Source organism: Helianthus annuus, chromosome 11, assembly GCF_002127325.2.
Source record: "Helianthus annuus cultivar XRQ/B chromosome 11, HanXRQr2.0-SUNRISE, whole genome shotgun sequence".
NCBI classification, from domain to species: Eukaryota; Viridiplantae; Streptophyta; class Magnoliopsida; order Asterales; family Asteraceae; genus Helianthus; species Helianthus annuus.
Genome location: NC_035443.2, coordinates 8620810 through 8638873, shown reverse-complemented (window position 1 = coordinate 8638873; position 18064 = coordinate 8620810). Strand labels below are relative to the sequence as shown.

Here is an 18064-nt window from a genome sequence, read left to right as displayed (position 1 = left end):
TCGGCTATCAACGCCATCACATGATGAATGATTAACTGTCCCCCGCTTTTAACGTTATTTTCACGAAATTGGTAAAATAACGTTAAAATTAGTGCACTTTCACTTTTGCCCCCGAGGACTCACACATATATACTTTATATGCGCATACCGCAAACGGGGCAAACATCACAAATAAAACATTCTTCTAAAAAGAAGCCTTACAACACTTAACTAAATTGCTCCTTTTGGTTAATTTTATGCCATATTATCCAAACAACCATTCCTTTTATTCTAATTGAGTGGATTTGGGAAGTCTTGGCATATATTCTACCTTTTAAAGAATGTATCGTGGACGTCAAATTAACTTATATTCCACCATACATTTTGTAACTTATAAAGTTGAACATACTTATATTATGATAGTATACTCTGAATCTCTTATCTAACTTGATTGAAACGACATGCGAATATATGCTTCGATTATTATTAACATAGAATATATGCCTTAGTTCGCTAAAGCGTCTAGGATATCACAAAATCGCGATTTGTTTTAGTTTGTGTTTATCCTTGATCTCAAATAATATTTGTTTCAAAGTTAGAAACAAGTCAGCAACAAGTAGTACTATATGATTATTCTTTTCTCTTGATTGAAAAAATTGTTTCAAATAAAGATATAGTGGTAGGGTTTCCTTTCAATATACAAATAAATACATAAAAGCACTTTTGCAAGTATTAATGGATCACAAATAACAAGCATTCAGAAAACATTGAACAACATATATTCTCATGGAAAACCCTAATCATGATGTTTAATTGGTGCCCACCACTTTTTGCGCGCATTCTATATAACACTATTTCTTCATTTGAAGTTGGGAGCATGAGACTTCTCATTGCATATTAATTTTTAAGAACGAGGACAATCATATAAAATTTGCTTCTAATATTCACTTTCTGATACTTGAACTGACACCACTTTGACAGAGATAAACAGCTATACCACTAGGGCAATAAGCCATTGCCCATTGCATATTAGTTATCCAACAACTATTTATTTTAACAAAAGCTAGAGGAATAGAGATTTGAATATTAGTTGTTTAGCACTAAAATTGAATGGATGAATTTGAATGTCATCAAACTAAGCTCCATAAACCCTAAGATTATAAAAGATGACCATTAGGGAAAACTTGGAAGATTATACCATATTAGCAGAATAACTATTATATCATGTTCTTAATAATTATGTGTTTTTACATGTTCTTAATAATTATGTGTTTTAATCATGTATGTATAGAGATGTAATGGATGAGAAGGTGGAAGATGGACCTCACTTGTTTCCAAACAAAATTTATCTCAAAACGTAAAACAACTGAAAACGTATATATTTGACCTTATTTAAAAAAAAAAACGTTGAAACGTAAACCAACTTTAGTTTACACAGATATGTATATAATAATAGTGGGCACCCCTTCCACCCTAACTTGCTTAACTCTAGTTTGTAAAAACAAAACAAGGCAAAACGCTAGATACTATTTTTTTAACACGAACACATACACCCTCTTAAAATTCATTTATAAAATCCACTTATTGCCCAATTTATCATGTTTGAGAATCTAGATGTAACACATCTACCATCTTCATTATATACGACAAAAGCAATGAAATTAGATATATGACATTGTGACCTTCAAAATGTGGTGTTGTCTTTGTAATAACTCGTTAGGGAAAGATTGTAATTTCCCTCACGAGTTTACGACATCAAATTTTGAAGCACCTTAACCGTCTACATAAACAAGGTGGTTGATATATCATATTTATTCCCAAACATGATGATTGCATAAATATTTATGACAGAAAATCTTGTGAGGGTGTTGATTACTTAAGTTTTGAATTTATATACAAGAGTGCTACTAGATTTATTACCAACAAATATCATAACCTTTTCTATTAGGTAGAAAACAAAGCGATGAGCATGTGGAAGACAAAAGAACACAAAAGGAATGAAAATAGAAGAAACGGGCCATTGTGTTTGATATATACATTGTGGAATATGGAAAAATGATGTGTTAGGGTCACTTTTAGCCTCCAATGACATAACTAATTTACTTTAAAACTCCCTTTTATTTTACATTGTGGAATTATTAACCAAAGACATTTTCATCAATTAAAATATTAATAGTATAAGTTAATGAAGGAAACATAAACTTAAAAAATAATAGAAAAGTAAATTTGACTATTCATCTATAGAGAGATATTGAGGTTAGGGAAACATGAGATGGGGATTCATAATTACCCTATAATTTATCCTTATTATGTGTAGTTGCCTTTTCTTATTGTTTTGGTATATTTTTTCTTCAATTTGATTTGTTAAACTCCTAATGTATTTTAATTTCTGTTTCATATATTAAACATAACGTCGTTAATGTATTTTAGTTTATGTTCGTATATTAAACATAACGTTGTAACAATGAGCACCGCGCGCGAGTATGTAAAAAGGTGATCATATGTTGATCATCCTAAGCATTGTCCACTAAGTCAGGTGTTTAAAACTGTAAGTCATAGAACTTCTACTAACCCTTTAAAACAACTTCCTAAGCATTGTCCACTAAGTCAGGTGTTTAAAACTGTAAGTCATAGAACTTCTACTAACCCTTTAAAACAACTTTAAAGTTCAAGTTGTTAGTGGAACTCAGCAAGCAAAAAGATGCAAAGATAAAAAGTGAGTTGTTTAGAAGAACTTGTGAGTTAGTAGAACATTTGTTGACCAAGTAATTGTTTATAATGGCTTTATACATATTTTTTGGCAATGGTACTTGACCAAAACCTTAGTTACAATAACAAATGTCCATTTGGTGAATGTCAAGACAACCAAAAAAACATATTATATAACTAAAATAATGAAAATGCAACAAATCTAAAAGTGGATACATGGTAGCAATCTTATTGTGATAATGTTTTTAACCATATCCGATGTGAGAAAGAACATATGCCCTTGAAAGTTAACATGTCATATGTCTTTGTAACAAGATTTGATATGTGATATGACATGACCAACTTCAAGGGTTGAGATTTATCACCTGTCACTTATTTTTAGAGCATCATAACAACTTAGGATATAATGGATATAATTTAAAGATGCTCAAAATAGTTACTTAATTCATAAATCCAAATTAAACTACATAAAATATTAAGATTTATCCCTTTCCAGTCAATCTCTAAGACGTACTATATTATATATTCAGCAAAATAAACAATGACGAATCCTGATGACGTTGATAAAACAAAACATTTTTTGTCGAATTCTAAACGTATTGTCCATGGTCAATTGTTAGTTTTTTTCACATCACAAAGCCGGAAGGAAACAAAACTCCTCCATCCCGACATCTTAGACCGAATATCACATGTAGAATTAGTACTGAAGATAGTGTGGAATAAACATAGAACAACTTGAAAAATAAATATCTGGAAGGCATTTATGCAAAATGATGAAGTGTAATCGATTAGGTTTGTAGTGGTTTAAAGTGTAACTATGAACAATTTCCTTTAGGCATATTCTTGTGTAAACCATGCCCATCATCATCATATGGACATGTTCACCACTTGTTTCAGGAATCTTGAACACATTCCTCTTGTTTCACCCATCCATTTTTCCTAAATGGGTCGTGCGGTGACTAAACCTAGTTTTTAGATTATCATAACTGATCACTAATTTGAAGTAAGAATTTTTTTTTTCTTTTGTTATAGGGGAAGTCCCTTCAATGATTTAAGCTTCGGCTATTTCAATTTCATTTACGTTAATAAATCCAACCAGATTTTATGACGAACAAACATTTATCTGTTCGAGAAAGATGTGACACATGATTCGGTTATGTTAGTTTCATATACACGTAACTTAGTCTAACCACAAAACACAGTTATAAAGGAATATGCCTTTAGAGTCTTGTGAGACAACATGCATCATTCTCCTACCCTTTTCACAAGCAAATGCTAGACAAAATGTCCTTTTAATCCATACTCCTAATGGAGGTGTTTCTAAAAAAAAATTCATGTGCAAATGTAATTCACTAGTACAAAAGAGAGCAAAAGATGCAAATGACTATTGCTAAAAGGTGCGGGTCACCCTTCAAACCGCATCTTTTGGGTGGTTCTTTGGCGTTTTTAGTGGTTTTATGGCTTCACACGCATCATTTGATGCGCAGATGGTTGACCGCACTTATTGTCCCTAATTTTCCCCAACGAAATTCATTTCCCTCCATCTCCAAAAAATTAAACCCCAATTTCCCTCACAAAAATTCACTTCCCTCCTGTATCCAAAAAATTAAACCCCAAAACTTCCTCTCATCTTCCAAACACCTCTCCTCTCCACCGTCTGTCTGCCGCCTGCTGAACCTCGAAGCCATCCATCCGAAGAAGACTGGACGCAATCCACGGCAACCTCAACCTCACATGGTAATTTCGCCCTAATCGACGAACCCTAAACTCTAATCGAACATCACGGTTATTTGAAGAGGTGATGAAAACCCCTAACCTTCTTAATGTGTATGTTATCGGATTGTGTGTGTATCTGTACTATATGTGTGTAGTCAAGATTATCGGGGATTTGAAATCTTTGAAAGACTAATAGTGTTTGAAATTGGTTTGTTATTATCCAGATATTATTATGTTGCAGAGACCCTGTAGAAGGTACGAGGGCACAGCCCGGGGAATCAGCCCCTTTTCTCTCCGTAAATTTCCCCCTTTTTTGACCTAGATTCGTCGTTTTTTTTTAGATATTACATGTTTACTTTTGTTTATTTGTTTTGTATGAATTTTTATGTTTTTGTCGATTGTTGAAATTGGAGTATATCTCGTTTAGATTGTGAACTATGCTAGAATTAGTTGAAAGTTTTGGCTAGATTGAACTGTAATTATGCTGAAGATATTTTTAAATGTTTGATTTAGTTTGTATTAAATGGTATGTTGTATGATTTTACTGGATTTATAGAGGGTTTGAGGTTAGATTATGAAGTAACTGAGGTTGGATTTTGAAGATCTTTTTTTTTTTTTTATGTTTTATTTGCTTGGATGATTTTGCCAGTTCTAAAGATGATGATTGTGTAAAAGGATTTTGGTTTAAATGGTGATGAATGATTTTTTTTTTTTTGTGTGAATTAACCTTGGCTCTTATGTCATCAATTTACTTTAGCTCTTGGTTCATAATACAAAATTCTGAACATTTTAGTACTTGAAAGTTTGGTTTGTTAATTGAACAATGTGGGCTCCTCCACCACCTCCAATGGCTGACAACATACAAGGAATTCACACAGATGAAATCCAAATTTGAGAATATTAGAGGCTTTAAAATTGTTGTGATGCTATTGATGCCACTCGTATATTATGAAGTTGCCGTCAGCAACGGATCGAAGAACAACTGATGTTTGGCTTGACGTTAAGGACAACCACATTATGATTTTGCTGGTATGTAGAATGTATGTTTTATTTAAGGTGACATTTTCATTCCATTTACTTAGGAATGAGTCAATTGCGGTATACTTCATATATATATAATGGATAAAATGTATGTTAGTTAAAAAGGAAATGGGTCAAATAGGAGAAATGGTTTCATTGTGGCCTTAAGTATGTTTTCAATCCTTTAACTCCTTAGATCATTTTTATTTAAAAAATTATTAGTAGTGACTTGATATATTTTCTATATTAAGAGTTTAAAATTAAGTAGTTTATTTTTATAAACACTTAATTTTTCTGTTGTATGGGAATTTACAGGTGATTGTTGACCCTGCCATGAGATTCCGTGATGTAGTTATGGGATATACCGGGTAAATCGATGAAGCACCCATTCTTAAAAAAACTAATTTTTATGATTTATCATAGAAACGAAAGAGGCTAAACGAAGTTGGTGGCACATCGGGCTTTGGCCTACTTGAAAGATGTCTAGAAGATGATTCATGGAGTGATGTGGGGACCTGACAGGTACAGCTTACCTAGAGTTTCCACAGGTTCCTAATTCTCAGTTTGTGCCTATCTTTGTTTACTTGATGCAATTTGATCCTTAAAGTTTGTGACTTCTATTCTTAGGTCATTAGTTACAATTTTATTAGTTAAATCCTTTGATGGCACTTTGTTTGTAAATCAATTAAATCGCCACTTTGATATGGAATAGAAGTCACAAAGCATTGAAAGTCATTTGATTCATAGTCGAACTTTCTTTTTGACAAATTTTGTTTTAGCCCTCCAATTGTATGATCATCAGTTGATTGCAGATTATAAAGGTTGCTAATGCAAGTGTTACAAAAACGGATGGTACTTCCCTTCGCAACCTTTATAATTTTCTACTTTTTTGCTTCCATACCAGCTATAACGTTCCTTTTTTATATGGTTGTGTACGTAGTTTTTTTAGAGAAAGCTTGCCACACACGTATATTGGATCACTTTGCCGATCATGCTGATGATTCTGGATCTAATCAAGTTGCTAAAGATTGTTAATTACCTCTATTTCATAACTCTCTACAACGATTGAAATCTACTATTTGTCCGACTTGAGATTGACATGAGATTCTCTATTTATGGGTGAATATTGTTGTTGATTTGATTTAGAAGAAACGGATGCAAGTTTATTGTAAAAGTTTTTGTTCGAGCACTAATGAAAGCGTCTAATGTGCCAATATGTACCCTGTTGCAACGCGCTGGATACTTTTACTAGTTTATGTTACTTTGAAACTTTTGTAAATTTATGTTACTTTGAAACCTTGGTAATTTATATTCTTGGGTTATTTTATATTGGTTTAATTTAATTTGTTTTTGTATATTTTAATTTTGTTTTTAGATAATATGTATATAATAAGAATTTATTTGGAATTATTAATAAAATTTCCTGAAAATTGAACCAAAAATAAAATATATTTTTTAGCTTAAACACCAAAAGATGCGGTTCTAGAACCGCATCTCTTGAATATATTGAAAAAAAGTAGTTTTTGGTTAAATTATCAAAAGATGCGGGTCTAGAACCACATCTCTTGAAACCGCATCTTTTGGCCTATAGCCATAAGATGCTATGCCATAAGATGCGGGTCTAAAACCGCATCTTATAGCCAATTTACCCGCATCTTTTGCTCACTTTTGTACTAGTGATTATTAAATGTCTAATCCATATTCCTAATGGAAATGCTTCTAAAAAAATTCATGTGCACATGTAATTATGGTGTTTATAATTTCGTTTGTTATACAAAAAAGTTATAATGTTAAAGGAAAATATTATGATTTTGTAGTTAGTTTTTATTATGAAGTTGTAAATGTATTCATTTATAAATATTAAACGTGTCACTTCCAATGGAAATATGATATCAATGTATTAATTCAAGAAGAAATAACTTATAAGAAGATGACAATGATGATAACTATTTGTGACAAAAGATGTGAAAGATTAGAAGGGATTTTTTTTTTTTTTTTTTTTTTTTTTGAAATCAATCCTTGGTCACTATGTAAACTTAATTAGATATACCAAATTTTATGTCCAGTTTTTGTTCTTAGTTACGATTTATGAATTAGAGGTTCTCAGTTCAAACTGATGAGATGTACGTATAGTTAGGTGTAAAGTCAATCCCACATCTAATAAAAACAAATTTTGTACTATAGACATATAAGTTTGATAGACTACATCACGTATCACCAATTGGTTTATATAGCATAGTGTCATCTTTGGGTGGGATAAAACTTAGGAATCATTAGCTTTTAGTTTCGATTCCAACAAGGAGGATTTTTCCAGATTTATTGGCAGTGGCGAAGCTTGAAAAAAAAATTCGGGGGGTCGGAAGGTAACGGACCTAACAAAATTTTCTATGGCGTAGTTTCGAGGTGTATGTTCTGGTCGAACGTCGGTGATTCGATTCAGGTCGGGTCAAACATTAATATCAAATAAAAAACGTTCTCAAACATTAAAAAGAAGTTATCATTTTATTCTTCCCCATAGCATAATCTAATAACAAATCACCCTAAATTTCAAACTCTAATTTCTATCTAAATCAAATCACAATAAGATTAAACAAATAAAATTAGACATAGTTACAGAAAGATTCAACAAGTTTAAGGCAAAAATTCGGACCAATTTCACTCCTAATTTCAACCTAAATCACATAAATTATTGCCCTAAATTAAACCTAAGGATAAAAAAACACATACCTTTAACCTTATGAAGATTGAAGAAGTCGAACAAGAGTACAAGACCACAACAACGAGCAGCGTTTTGGCTTTTGTTCTCGAACAAGAAGCTGAAGTCAAACAATTCTCGAACCTGCGTTTTCCCCCCTTTCTGCAGTTCTGGCTTGTGGCTTCTGTTCTTCTGGTCGATGTCCCAAAGTAAACGAATTTGGGTTTTTTTTATAGGGTGGACTTTTAAGTTGAGCTATATAATGATTTGATTTGGGTTATAATATTTGGGCTAATTAAATATTTTATTTGAGCTATATAAATAAAAAAAAATTAAAACCGGGGGGTCGAAAACGTATATTCCTACAAAATCCTATACAAAACGTACATATATAACACTACTGACCGAAAAGTTCGGGGGGTCGGGCGCCCCTCCCCGCCCCTTAAATCCTGCGCCTCTGTTTATTGGGTTTCCTTCTGAATTGGTGTATAGGCATTATTGCCTAGTGGAGATGGAGATCGGATGGTGGTTTCCTCCTAAATTGGTACGTTATATATGCATCATTGCTTAGTGGAGATAGATATGATCGGGTGATTCCACTGGTAGCACGATGACAGTGATTCAAAATTGCTATTAAAAAAAAGATAGTACCCCATATGTGCTTATATATATGTTGGATGCTGATATAGCCTCTTAACCCAGTAGTAACAAATGTTCATCCTCATTAAAAAGATGTAGGCTCGAGTCTCAGATATCAAGCAATAGATTGATTTTAGAAGTAAATTTTAGTGCGGGTGCATGTTTGCCATTCATGTTCGAGACATGGAAACAAATATATACATTATATTACTTCTCATATTTTTCTTTAATTTTGTTATTTGATTTTTATTAGACATATCCAGGTATCACACAACCCTTTGTGGCAATGAAAGGTAACTCGTTAATATTAATTTAATATACATTATAAAGCTTTAAAAGTTTTCTCCATGGTTAGTTTATATAATTTAGTTTGGACATAAACTACTTTAGAGGGTTTTCCAATTCACGAACCAGGCGAATGCCACATGTAAATGGAGTAAGAACTTCACATGTTTTCAAAATAAAAAAGAGAGAAAATTTACATGATACTTGCGTTTTGTTTTTTTCGAATTAGATAAAGGTGGCACGTCGGACAAGAGTGACGTGAACATGACCATTTCTGAGAATCTCTAAAAATGCAATGGCTCAGAGCAAGTAGAAATATGGTACCTAAAATATAGTTTTTAGCTTAAAAGACAATAACCCTGAAAATTCCCGCACCTCCTCACAGTCACACAGCCGACCATAGACGTTAAGGATTTCTTAATTAAGTTGCTCCCTCGCGGATGCATTTACACACGAGTTGACATCTCCAGTCTTACATTTTAGCTTAAAAGACAATAACCCTGAAAATTCCCGCACCTCTTCACAGTCACAACCGACCATGGACGTTAAGGAATTCTTAATTAAGTTGCTCCCTCGCGGATGCATTTACACACGAGTTTACATCTCCAGTCTTACATTTTATGTCTCTCTGTTATAAATTAACTGTAAAACTTTAGATTATCCAAAACATCATCAGGGCAAATTACATAAGGATAGTAGGTTGACGAGCAACAAACTGTGCCGCCATCCACTTCTGAATAGAAAACCCTAATCTACTAAAAACAAAGTCACGCCCCTGAGGGGTCGAAAAGTTACCATGAACCACACGCTAAACAATAGAATAAATTATATCATACAGGCATATTCAATATAAAATCAATTTTAAATAACTAGTTATGTGAATATAAACTTTGTTATTCAATAGAGACACCCTATGTTATATAACACAAATACATACACATGTGAGAGATAAAATAGGAATCCATGCATAAACGAGAAAAGACCATACGATACGCAGTTCAAAGCTCGAAAGTAAAATCGGAATCCATGCATTCTCGAAAAAGTGAAAAACAAAAATAAAAAACAAAAGCTTGCAAAGTAACTTTTGTAAAATTTGAAATCTGGATATTACTAAAACAACTGTACATCAATTCAACGATAATCTGAGATCTCTCATTTCTCTTATCACATTTTCTTCCCAAAAATTGTACGGACCAATCACATTCATTTATCAATAACGTTGCGCTGGCAATTCCTGACCTGTTAAACACGATAATACCTGTTTTACCAAACCTAGAGTTATGACTTATGAGTAACACTGTAACAATTGCAAATAACGCTAGCAATTCCTGAGGTGTTAAACACGATAATACCTGTTTTACCAAGCCTAGAGTTACGACTTATGACTTATGCGCAACAATTGCGAGTTTTTCTTTTTGATGAAATTTAATCTGTCTAGCGATAAACCGTTCGATCCGTTTCTGAAACTCCTCGTTGCTCAGCTCCTCAACGACGAGGTCGTTCGCAACATTCTCCGTCGCCGGAGTTTCAACTGTTCGCCGTCCGATCTCCGTCTCCGATCGCTTCAGTTTTTCCGGCACCGGAAAACACTCGTTCTTCGTCAGATTCTCCGATTGACTCCTCCGGTAAACTTTCATATATTCCAGATCTGAATTTGAAACCGGTTTAGGCTTCAAATTTTTGTTCGTAGCTTGACGAACTTTAATTTTGTTATCATTAATCGGTTTATTATTCACTTCAGATACGACTCGTTTATCCTGATAAACAATTTGTTCCGGTTCAATAACCGGTTGAACATCATGAACATGAACATCATCTTCCTGAACATTATTAGCAATTTTTTCATACAAATCACTTCCGGAATCATCTAATTCACTAGAATTTTCAGTAATTTGACCGGATTTAACTACGAGAAACACAATAATCACGTTACCGATCAGGAATATGAAGATCGGACTGACGATGATTGAAAAAAGCTGCCGGAAGTAGTCGGAAAGTATTCCGATGACGAACGGCAAGCGAATTGAGGTCCACGAGAACAAAATCACAGCGAAAAACAGCTCAACGAGCCGGAACAGCTTCGCGATTTTACGAAACCTTCGGTATTGTAGCATCGCATTCGCTTTCTCCACTTTTACGTTATGAATATCGAAAATATCCATCTCGTTTCGTTTTTTAGCTCCAATTTGAAGATTTTGAGGTCTGATGTGAAAGTTTTGAATCTCCGGTGACGGTTTTAGGTTTCCGGTGACGGAGTTAGAAACCGGAAAGTGAGAAGTGGTTATTTTTCCGAACGGTGGAAATGTTAGCGGGTATTTATAGACGGTGAAGCAAGCACTGAAGCACGGGTGAGTGGGTCCCACGAGGTCTTTAAAAAGGTGGGAAATAATAAAACTGGAATATATTCAAATGTATTTTATTTTTATTTTTTTGGAAATAAGCTTCTTTTATTTGATAAATATATTGCGTTAAAGTTATTGTACAAATGTGTGTTAATATATAAAATATTGTTAACGTAAGAAGTGAAATATTGTTTTTCTTATTTTTGAATTTTTATTTCTAATCTTATTAGAGACGTATTTTAGTCTTGGAATTTAAAAAAAAATTGTGATCTTACATAATTACCCTATAATAATTATGCTACTACTGTAAAATCACGAATTTTTTTTTATTTTTCAATTAAATGTTATTCTTAGGTAGTAGAGAAAAAAATTTCAGAAAAAAAATCTCTCCTACATTTGTTCCGTTAAGGATATTTTATATAATAAGATTTATTCGTATTTGATATTTACACGTAAGTAAATATATAATTGATTGATGTCGAGAGAGTATTGTTAAACTACGATATCTGAAAATATTCTGTATACGTAGCTTTTAAAATAACCTTTTGTCATTTGAGGAATATAAAAGTAGCCCCAAAAGAACATTTTTTGAATGTATGGCTTACTTCTCATATATTTTGTTACATGTGGATTACAGATAATATATATTTACAATTATAAATAAAAATATAAAACAAGTCAACTCAAAAGTAAATGTATGTTAAAATATTTTTAAGAACTTTTCTGTTCAAATAAAAGTAAAAAGTAATTTACCCATGTTCTTTTATTTTTTATTCCATGTTTTTTTCTTTGTAATTTGTTTTGCTTTTACCCATGTTCATGCTAGCCTTTAATAAATTAGAATAGACGAGGGAAGTAAATCTATGATTTTAATTGTACGAGTTATCATAAAAGAAGATACCATTATGAACTTGTTAGATAACACTATCAAAACATTCCTCACAAATAACAACTATGATAAGATGTCACTGTCTATAAAGTATAGAGGAAAAGTGTGCATAATACATATTCAAAACACGAAGAATTCTCTGAATGTTTGTTCTTTCTGTTACGTTTTTTGTTGTTAACACTTAACACTGCCTATTAGTAAAAAGCTAACATCAATTTGTTTAATTCTAGACTACCTATGATTTCGCATCCCTGTTGGATTCTGTGCGACATGGTTAGGCCGGAGGGTATGGGGGCGTCATCGCCCATCCACCTCAGCAACTTTTTGTTCAATAGTGCCCCCACACCATATCATGCTAGCTATTTAGAAGGGGGCGCTAATCAATGCTAGCCATAGGAATAGCAAGCATTAGCGTATGATAAGTGGGCCCCACTTCAAGTTTAAACATAAAAAAAACTGAATACTGGGGGCGCTATTGGGGGCTTTAACCCATACCTTGGTTGTTAGGGGGGCTCCTTTGCTTATGTAGCACTGGTGTGCTTACGTGGAGCTGAAGTGTCGTTGACATGGCACAATTGAGTCTCTCTCGGTACCCTGCAGCCTTAGAGATTATAAAGATTTCTCGTCATTAATATAGCATTTGAAAAGCAATCTTTTGAGTCAAAGTCTAGTGTATTCATCAACTCTACATGTTATCCATCTATTGTGTAACAACCAAAGAGCAAAAACAAGAGTTTTGATGGTCAATATATGACATCACATATATACATTAGTTACACTAGCAATTTCCATTAACACATATTTAATACATTTAACTAACTAGAATAACCACAATCAATTTTAAAAAACTTACACAAATGAAGGCAAGGGAAACATTATCATAAGTGTCTTATACATCTAATGCATGATCCTAGTTGTTTTGGTCTGTTATTTTGATTCTTGAGGGATTGTTGCAACAATATCGGATAAGATCATATTGTCTATGTTATGTTGAGAAGGTTGCATTTATGTTGTTCTTGGATCTTGGTTGCTGCTATTATTTGTCGGTTCTTAGGGCTGTAAACGAACCGAACGAACACGAACAAGGCCTTGTTCGTGTTCGTTCGTTAAGGAAATAAATGTGTTCACGAACGGTTCATGAACACTTACCGAACGAGATTTTATGTTCGTGTTCGTTCATTAAGGAAATGAGGGTGTTCGCGAACGGTTCACGAACACAAATAAATTTGGCGAATGTGACGAAGGATAAAGGTGGATGGCCTAGAGAGTAGCACTTGAACTTGAATTCCTTATTGTGGAACGGATGTCGATCGTATTCGTCGATATACATAATAAGAAATGAAAGGGAAATGGTGCATAAACAAGGTTAAATAGGTTTTTTTTAGTTTAATTTTTAGGGTAATAAATAAATATAAGTTTAATTATATAAAGAAGTATAGATAAAATATATGAAAGTACAAAAATATTTCATTAAAAGAAAAACATGCAAACATAAACGAACGCAAATGAACGAATGTTCACGAACACGTTCACGAACACCTTACCGAACGTTCACGAACACAATAGAACGAACGAGACCTTTGTTCATGTTCGTTCATTTAACTAATCGAACAAAATTCCTTGTTCGTGTTCGTTCGTTTATTAAACGAACGAACATAAACGAACTTCCCGCAGAACGGTTCACGAACTGTTCGCTGAACGTTCGGTTCGTTTACAGCCCTATTTCTAATATCCGAGAACTTGATGTATCCTTTATTGGTTCACATGGTTTCGTTTAATAATCTTAGATGTTGTCCGAATTCTCGAGAGATGTTTTCTATTTGTCCAGTCTCTTGATTTTTAAGTTTCATGAATCATGTTGTGGGAAACAAGTTAGTCTAGAAGGAGGGTAAGCTCTCGTATATGGGAAATCATTATTACAGTTTGATAAAATTTCCCGGCCAAAGCTCTTTACCTAGAAACAAATATTGTACGTGAACAAATAGGCATATACTTTGTTTAGAAATTCTTACCTTTACTCAAAGATGACTAAACACGTACAATCCAGTTTAATGAAAACCCATAAACTAATTAACTATACTCGTTTTCTTTCATTTTGCCCCAAATACCTCAAACTTGAGCTAAAATTGAAAGAATTAAATTGCTTATGTTAAGTTTGTGGTTGCCTACATGTGGTCTTTCCCCCTAACATTGTAGATATGTACCTCCTCTTACTCCCACATCACATCGAATCCCCTACTATACTTCTATTCCACCCTCACTTACTTCCAATTCACCCTCACTTGATTGATCTTCTTGTTGAAGTGAAAGTATAACAAGTCCCCCCAAAACCATTTAAATACTCCTATACGTCCTAAAATATACCCCGTGTACGAAAAATAACCCTAAAATACCTTTATATTAATAAAAATCAATTAAAAACAAAATTTTATGTCGCTCGCGTGGCGCGACAGACTTCTCTGTGATCATCGCGGGCCGCGACCCAGTGACACCAGGCCGCACCCGGTTCCTCCACGTGTCCTGAACGTGTTGGGTCTAGTGGGTTGAGTCGACAAAGCTAGGGCCTACCCTAGCATCCTCGCGGGCCGCGAAGGCCTTCCCTTCTATCTCTCGCGGGGCGCGAGAGAAGCACGATCAGCCCTATAAAAAGGGGCCTCAGGCTCAGTTCATCGTCGCTCAATTTCTTTTCTCTCTCAAGATATATAATAGCTAAAACTCTCGGGTATTATACCCCTAAAAAGCGAAGCTCTGCCTCGTTGTAAGTATTATAACCCCCAGGTTACGTATTAGTTACTCTGCCCGATTGATCTAGAGCTCCGTAACGCATGTCAAGGCTCTGCCTGACTCAATCGTTGGAGTTCTGTCTCGGGGGTATAGCTAATGTAAATTGGGTTATCTTACTAACACGTGTGAATTGTTTAATTTTAATAGATTATAACCAGGAAGTCACCAGAAAGCAGTAGTATTATCTAAAATAGCAATGTGAGTACATCTTATTTTTATAAACTGTTTTTACAAAATCTCAATTATTTTAAAGTATATTTAACACTGATTGAGTCTATGTATTCTACAATTACTCCCGGTATGTTGGGGTTTTGAATGACCACAAGTCAGGATTGACAGTACCGTGGGTGGTAATTGGGTAGATAAAAACATTGTAATCGCTCTCAATACTGTGAAATTATAAAAGCTTATTTTGATTAAACTGGGATGCACTCGCCAGTTTTTCTTGCTGATAAAACTTTTTTAAACGCGTTTCAGGTAACAAAATGTGAAAGCCAAATAGAAGCCAGTTGGAGAGCACTGGAGGCTTGGAAAAGTGGCTATAAAAAGTTACCTAAATAAGCAAGAAGTTTTATTTCAATAAAATAGGATTTATCCCTATAAACATATTTTAATGAAAACTTGGGTTTTTCCCATGTATTTATTATTTATAAAAGTGTGGTGTTTTAACTCTGATAAACTATCTCCTAACTACGGTCCTGATGTTTAATTTCCGCTGCCAAATTAATAAACACCGATACCACTAATCTGGATCTCGCGGCCGCCCGCTCCCGGGGTAGGGGTCGGGGTTGCGACAGAAAGGGGGTTGTAGGATATAACAACCCTAGAATAAGGCTCATAACAATTCATAATCAAGACCCCGGACACATACGACTGAAACCGGCACAAAAAACGAAGAAACTTTGATTTAGGTCTCGTCGCGCTACGTGACGGTGGAAGAGTCATGCAGTCGCGCAACGCAAAGGCTCTTTAACCGCCAGCTGACACATGGCACCACGTGGCATGCCTACGTGGTGACTCATGCCACATGTGCCCTAGCTACCCCCTTCACGTTACGCTAAGGTAAACCAAGATCATAGTCGCACGACGCGACGAGGTTGAATTACAACTATAAATTGGACGAGTTCTGGACATTCGAAGTTGCTCAAAATCTCTTTTATTTCACTCTTGTAATACTACTATTATACCCGAAGCTCTAAAACTCTACTCCGTAATCAGCGTGCTAACTCGAATCACTGGCACGATACCATGTCCGATCAATCTGAAACCAAATCAACGGATATTTAAGTGTTGCCTGAATACGACTATACTTTGTAATCTACGTTGTGGTTTTGATCTCGTGATTATCGTTAAAGTTGAATTGGGTTAATACACTAATATGTGTTGGATTGTGCTTAATTAGGAACCCAAGACTTAGACGAGTAGGCTATTACTGAAACCCTAGATCTATAATGTGAGTCATTCTCTTTTTCTCAACGAGAAGGCTATTACTGAAACCCTAGATCTATAATGTGAGTCATTCTCTTTTTCTCAAATGATTTGCAAAACCCTAAATGTTTTCCAAGTTGTACTTATAGTGATTAAGTCTTTGTATTAGGAAATTATTGCCGGTATGTGGGGTTTTGTATACACTACTAGTCCAGCGTTGCTACTGGACAAAGAGTTAGACAATAGTAATATGACCAAAGCCACCTAGTTGGATAGGTGACAAATACTGATTGAGTAATTGTAAGATATAAAAAAATGTAAAAACTCTTAATGCTGTAATTACAATACTGTGTCTTTTACAAGAATTGAATGAACTCACCAGTATTTTCCGCTGATCAAATGTTTTTAAAACACGTTTCAGGTGATTTACTGTGAAGAGAAGAAAAAGTGCTATGAGGCACTCAAGCTTAAACAAGTGGCTATGTAAACCTAAATAAAACGTGTTTTGTAATCAAGGGTTATCCCGGTGAAAATCCTTTATGTAAATATGGATTTCATCCCACAATATATGAAACGAAAACTACGGTGTTTTGAAAACTCTGATATTTTTCCTGACACACAATCCTGATGAATTTTACGCTGCGATAATTTTAATAAACACGGTACCACTGCCGCATCTGCCACGGCTCCTGTCTAGGATGGGATCGGGAGATGTGACATAGGAGGACCATGTTGAGTTGTCTAAACGGTCCTTCTAGAGCTGGAGTTAACAAATTTTTTTATTTTTCTATCTTTTTCTCCCTACTTTCAATTTGGGCTCGAATTCCAACCCGTAACTTTCCAAACTCTCATAGAACACTGCAACTTTACAAAAAAAATTCAATTAAGTACCAATTCATAAAATTTATAGTGAAAACCTAACAAAAATGGAAGGATGATTGTGATAAAAATATATGACTTTTCAAGTATATCAGTATTAAAACTACTGTTATGAAATTGGATTAGTAATCAAATCGACTGAAGTTCGATTCACTCATTAGACTAATTGAACACCCTGAACTTTCATGGTTTGTTTAACTAGTAATAAAGTTGTAAGTATAGTAAAGAGTGAATTTCAAATTTTGTCCTTTATCTTTATAGTGAATTGCAAGCGGTGTCCTTTATCTTTCAAATTGACGAGTCTTGTACTTAATGTTTTAAAATCTTGCACGTTATGTCCTTTAGCCCTAACTCAGTTAGATTTTTCTGTTAAATCTGGTCATGTGACTTGCATATGAGGGTATTATTGTCATTTCACTTTTAAGGGACTAGTTGTGTAAATAAATTAAATACCTAACTATTAAAAAACTAAAATTTTAAATTTAAATGGGTCCCACCCAAACCTCTAACCAATCAGCCCCCAACCATCTTTGTGGGACCCTACCCCCTTTCTTCTTCTTTGAATTTCATGGCCGGCGACCAAGGAGCATCAACGACACCGGCCACTAAGGTGTTGTTGCCCTCCACCTCTGTTTCGCCTTCATTAGATTACAAAATGCTACTATTGTACAACAATATGGGGATATATGCGCGTGTGAA

The 18064-nt window shown here is 34.3% G+C and overlaps 1 protein-coding gene and 1 long non-coding RNA gene across 3 annotated transcripts; one reads left to right on the top strand and one right to left on the bottom strand.

Moving 5' to 3' along the window:
* Positions 1-4080: 4080 nt before the first annotated feature.
* Positions 4081-6767, top strand: LOC110889461. 2 transcript variants are annotated; one of them, XR_002563604.2, is made up of 4 exons: positions 4085-5433; positions 5740-5946; positions 6237-6276; positions 6365-6767. It is a non-coding gene; the product is annotated as an uncharacterized LOC110889461 (long non-coding RNA). The 2 variants fall into 2 exon arrangements; XR_004871964.1 differs by having other exon boundaries at positions 4081-5433; positions 5740-6276.
* Positions 6768-10125: 3358 nt separating this feature from the next.
* LOC110889460 lies at positions 10126-11317 on the bottom strand. The gene is made up of 2 exons (XM_022136989.2): positions 10396-11317; positions 10126-10282 (listed from the first exon to the last, which is right to left on the bottom strand). The coding sequence occupies exon 1, from the start codon at positions 11203-11205 to the stop codon at positions 10423-10425; it is 783 nt and encodes a 260-aa protein (XP_021992681.1). The 5' UTR covers positions 11206-11317; the 3' UTR covers positions 10126-10282; positions 10396-10422.
* Between the last annotated feature and the right edge of the window lie 6747 nt (positions 11318-18064).

Bases quoted from the DNA above. Each gene is read 5' to 3' on its own strand.
- LOC110889460 (XM_022136989.2), bottom strand. From the start codon at position 11,205: ATGGATATTTTCGATATTCATAACGTAAAAGTGGAGAAAGCGAATGCG.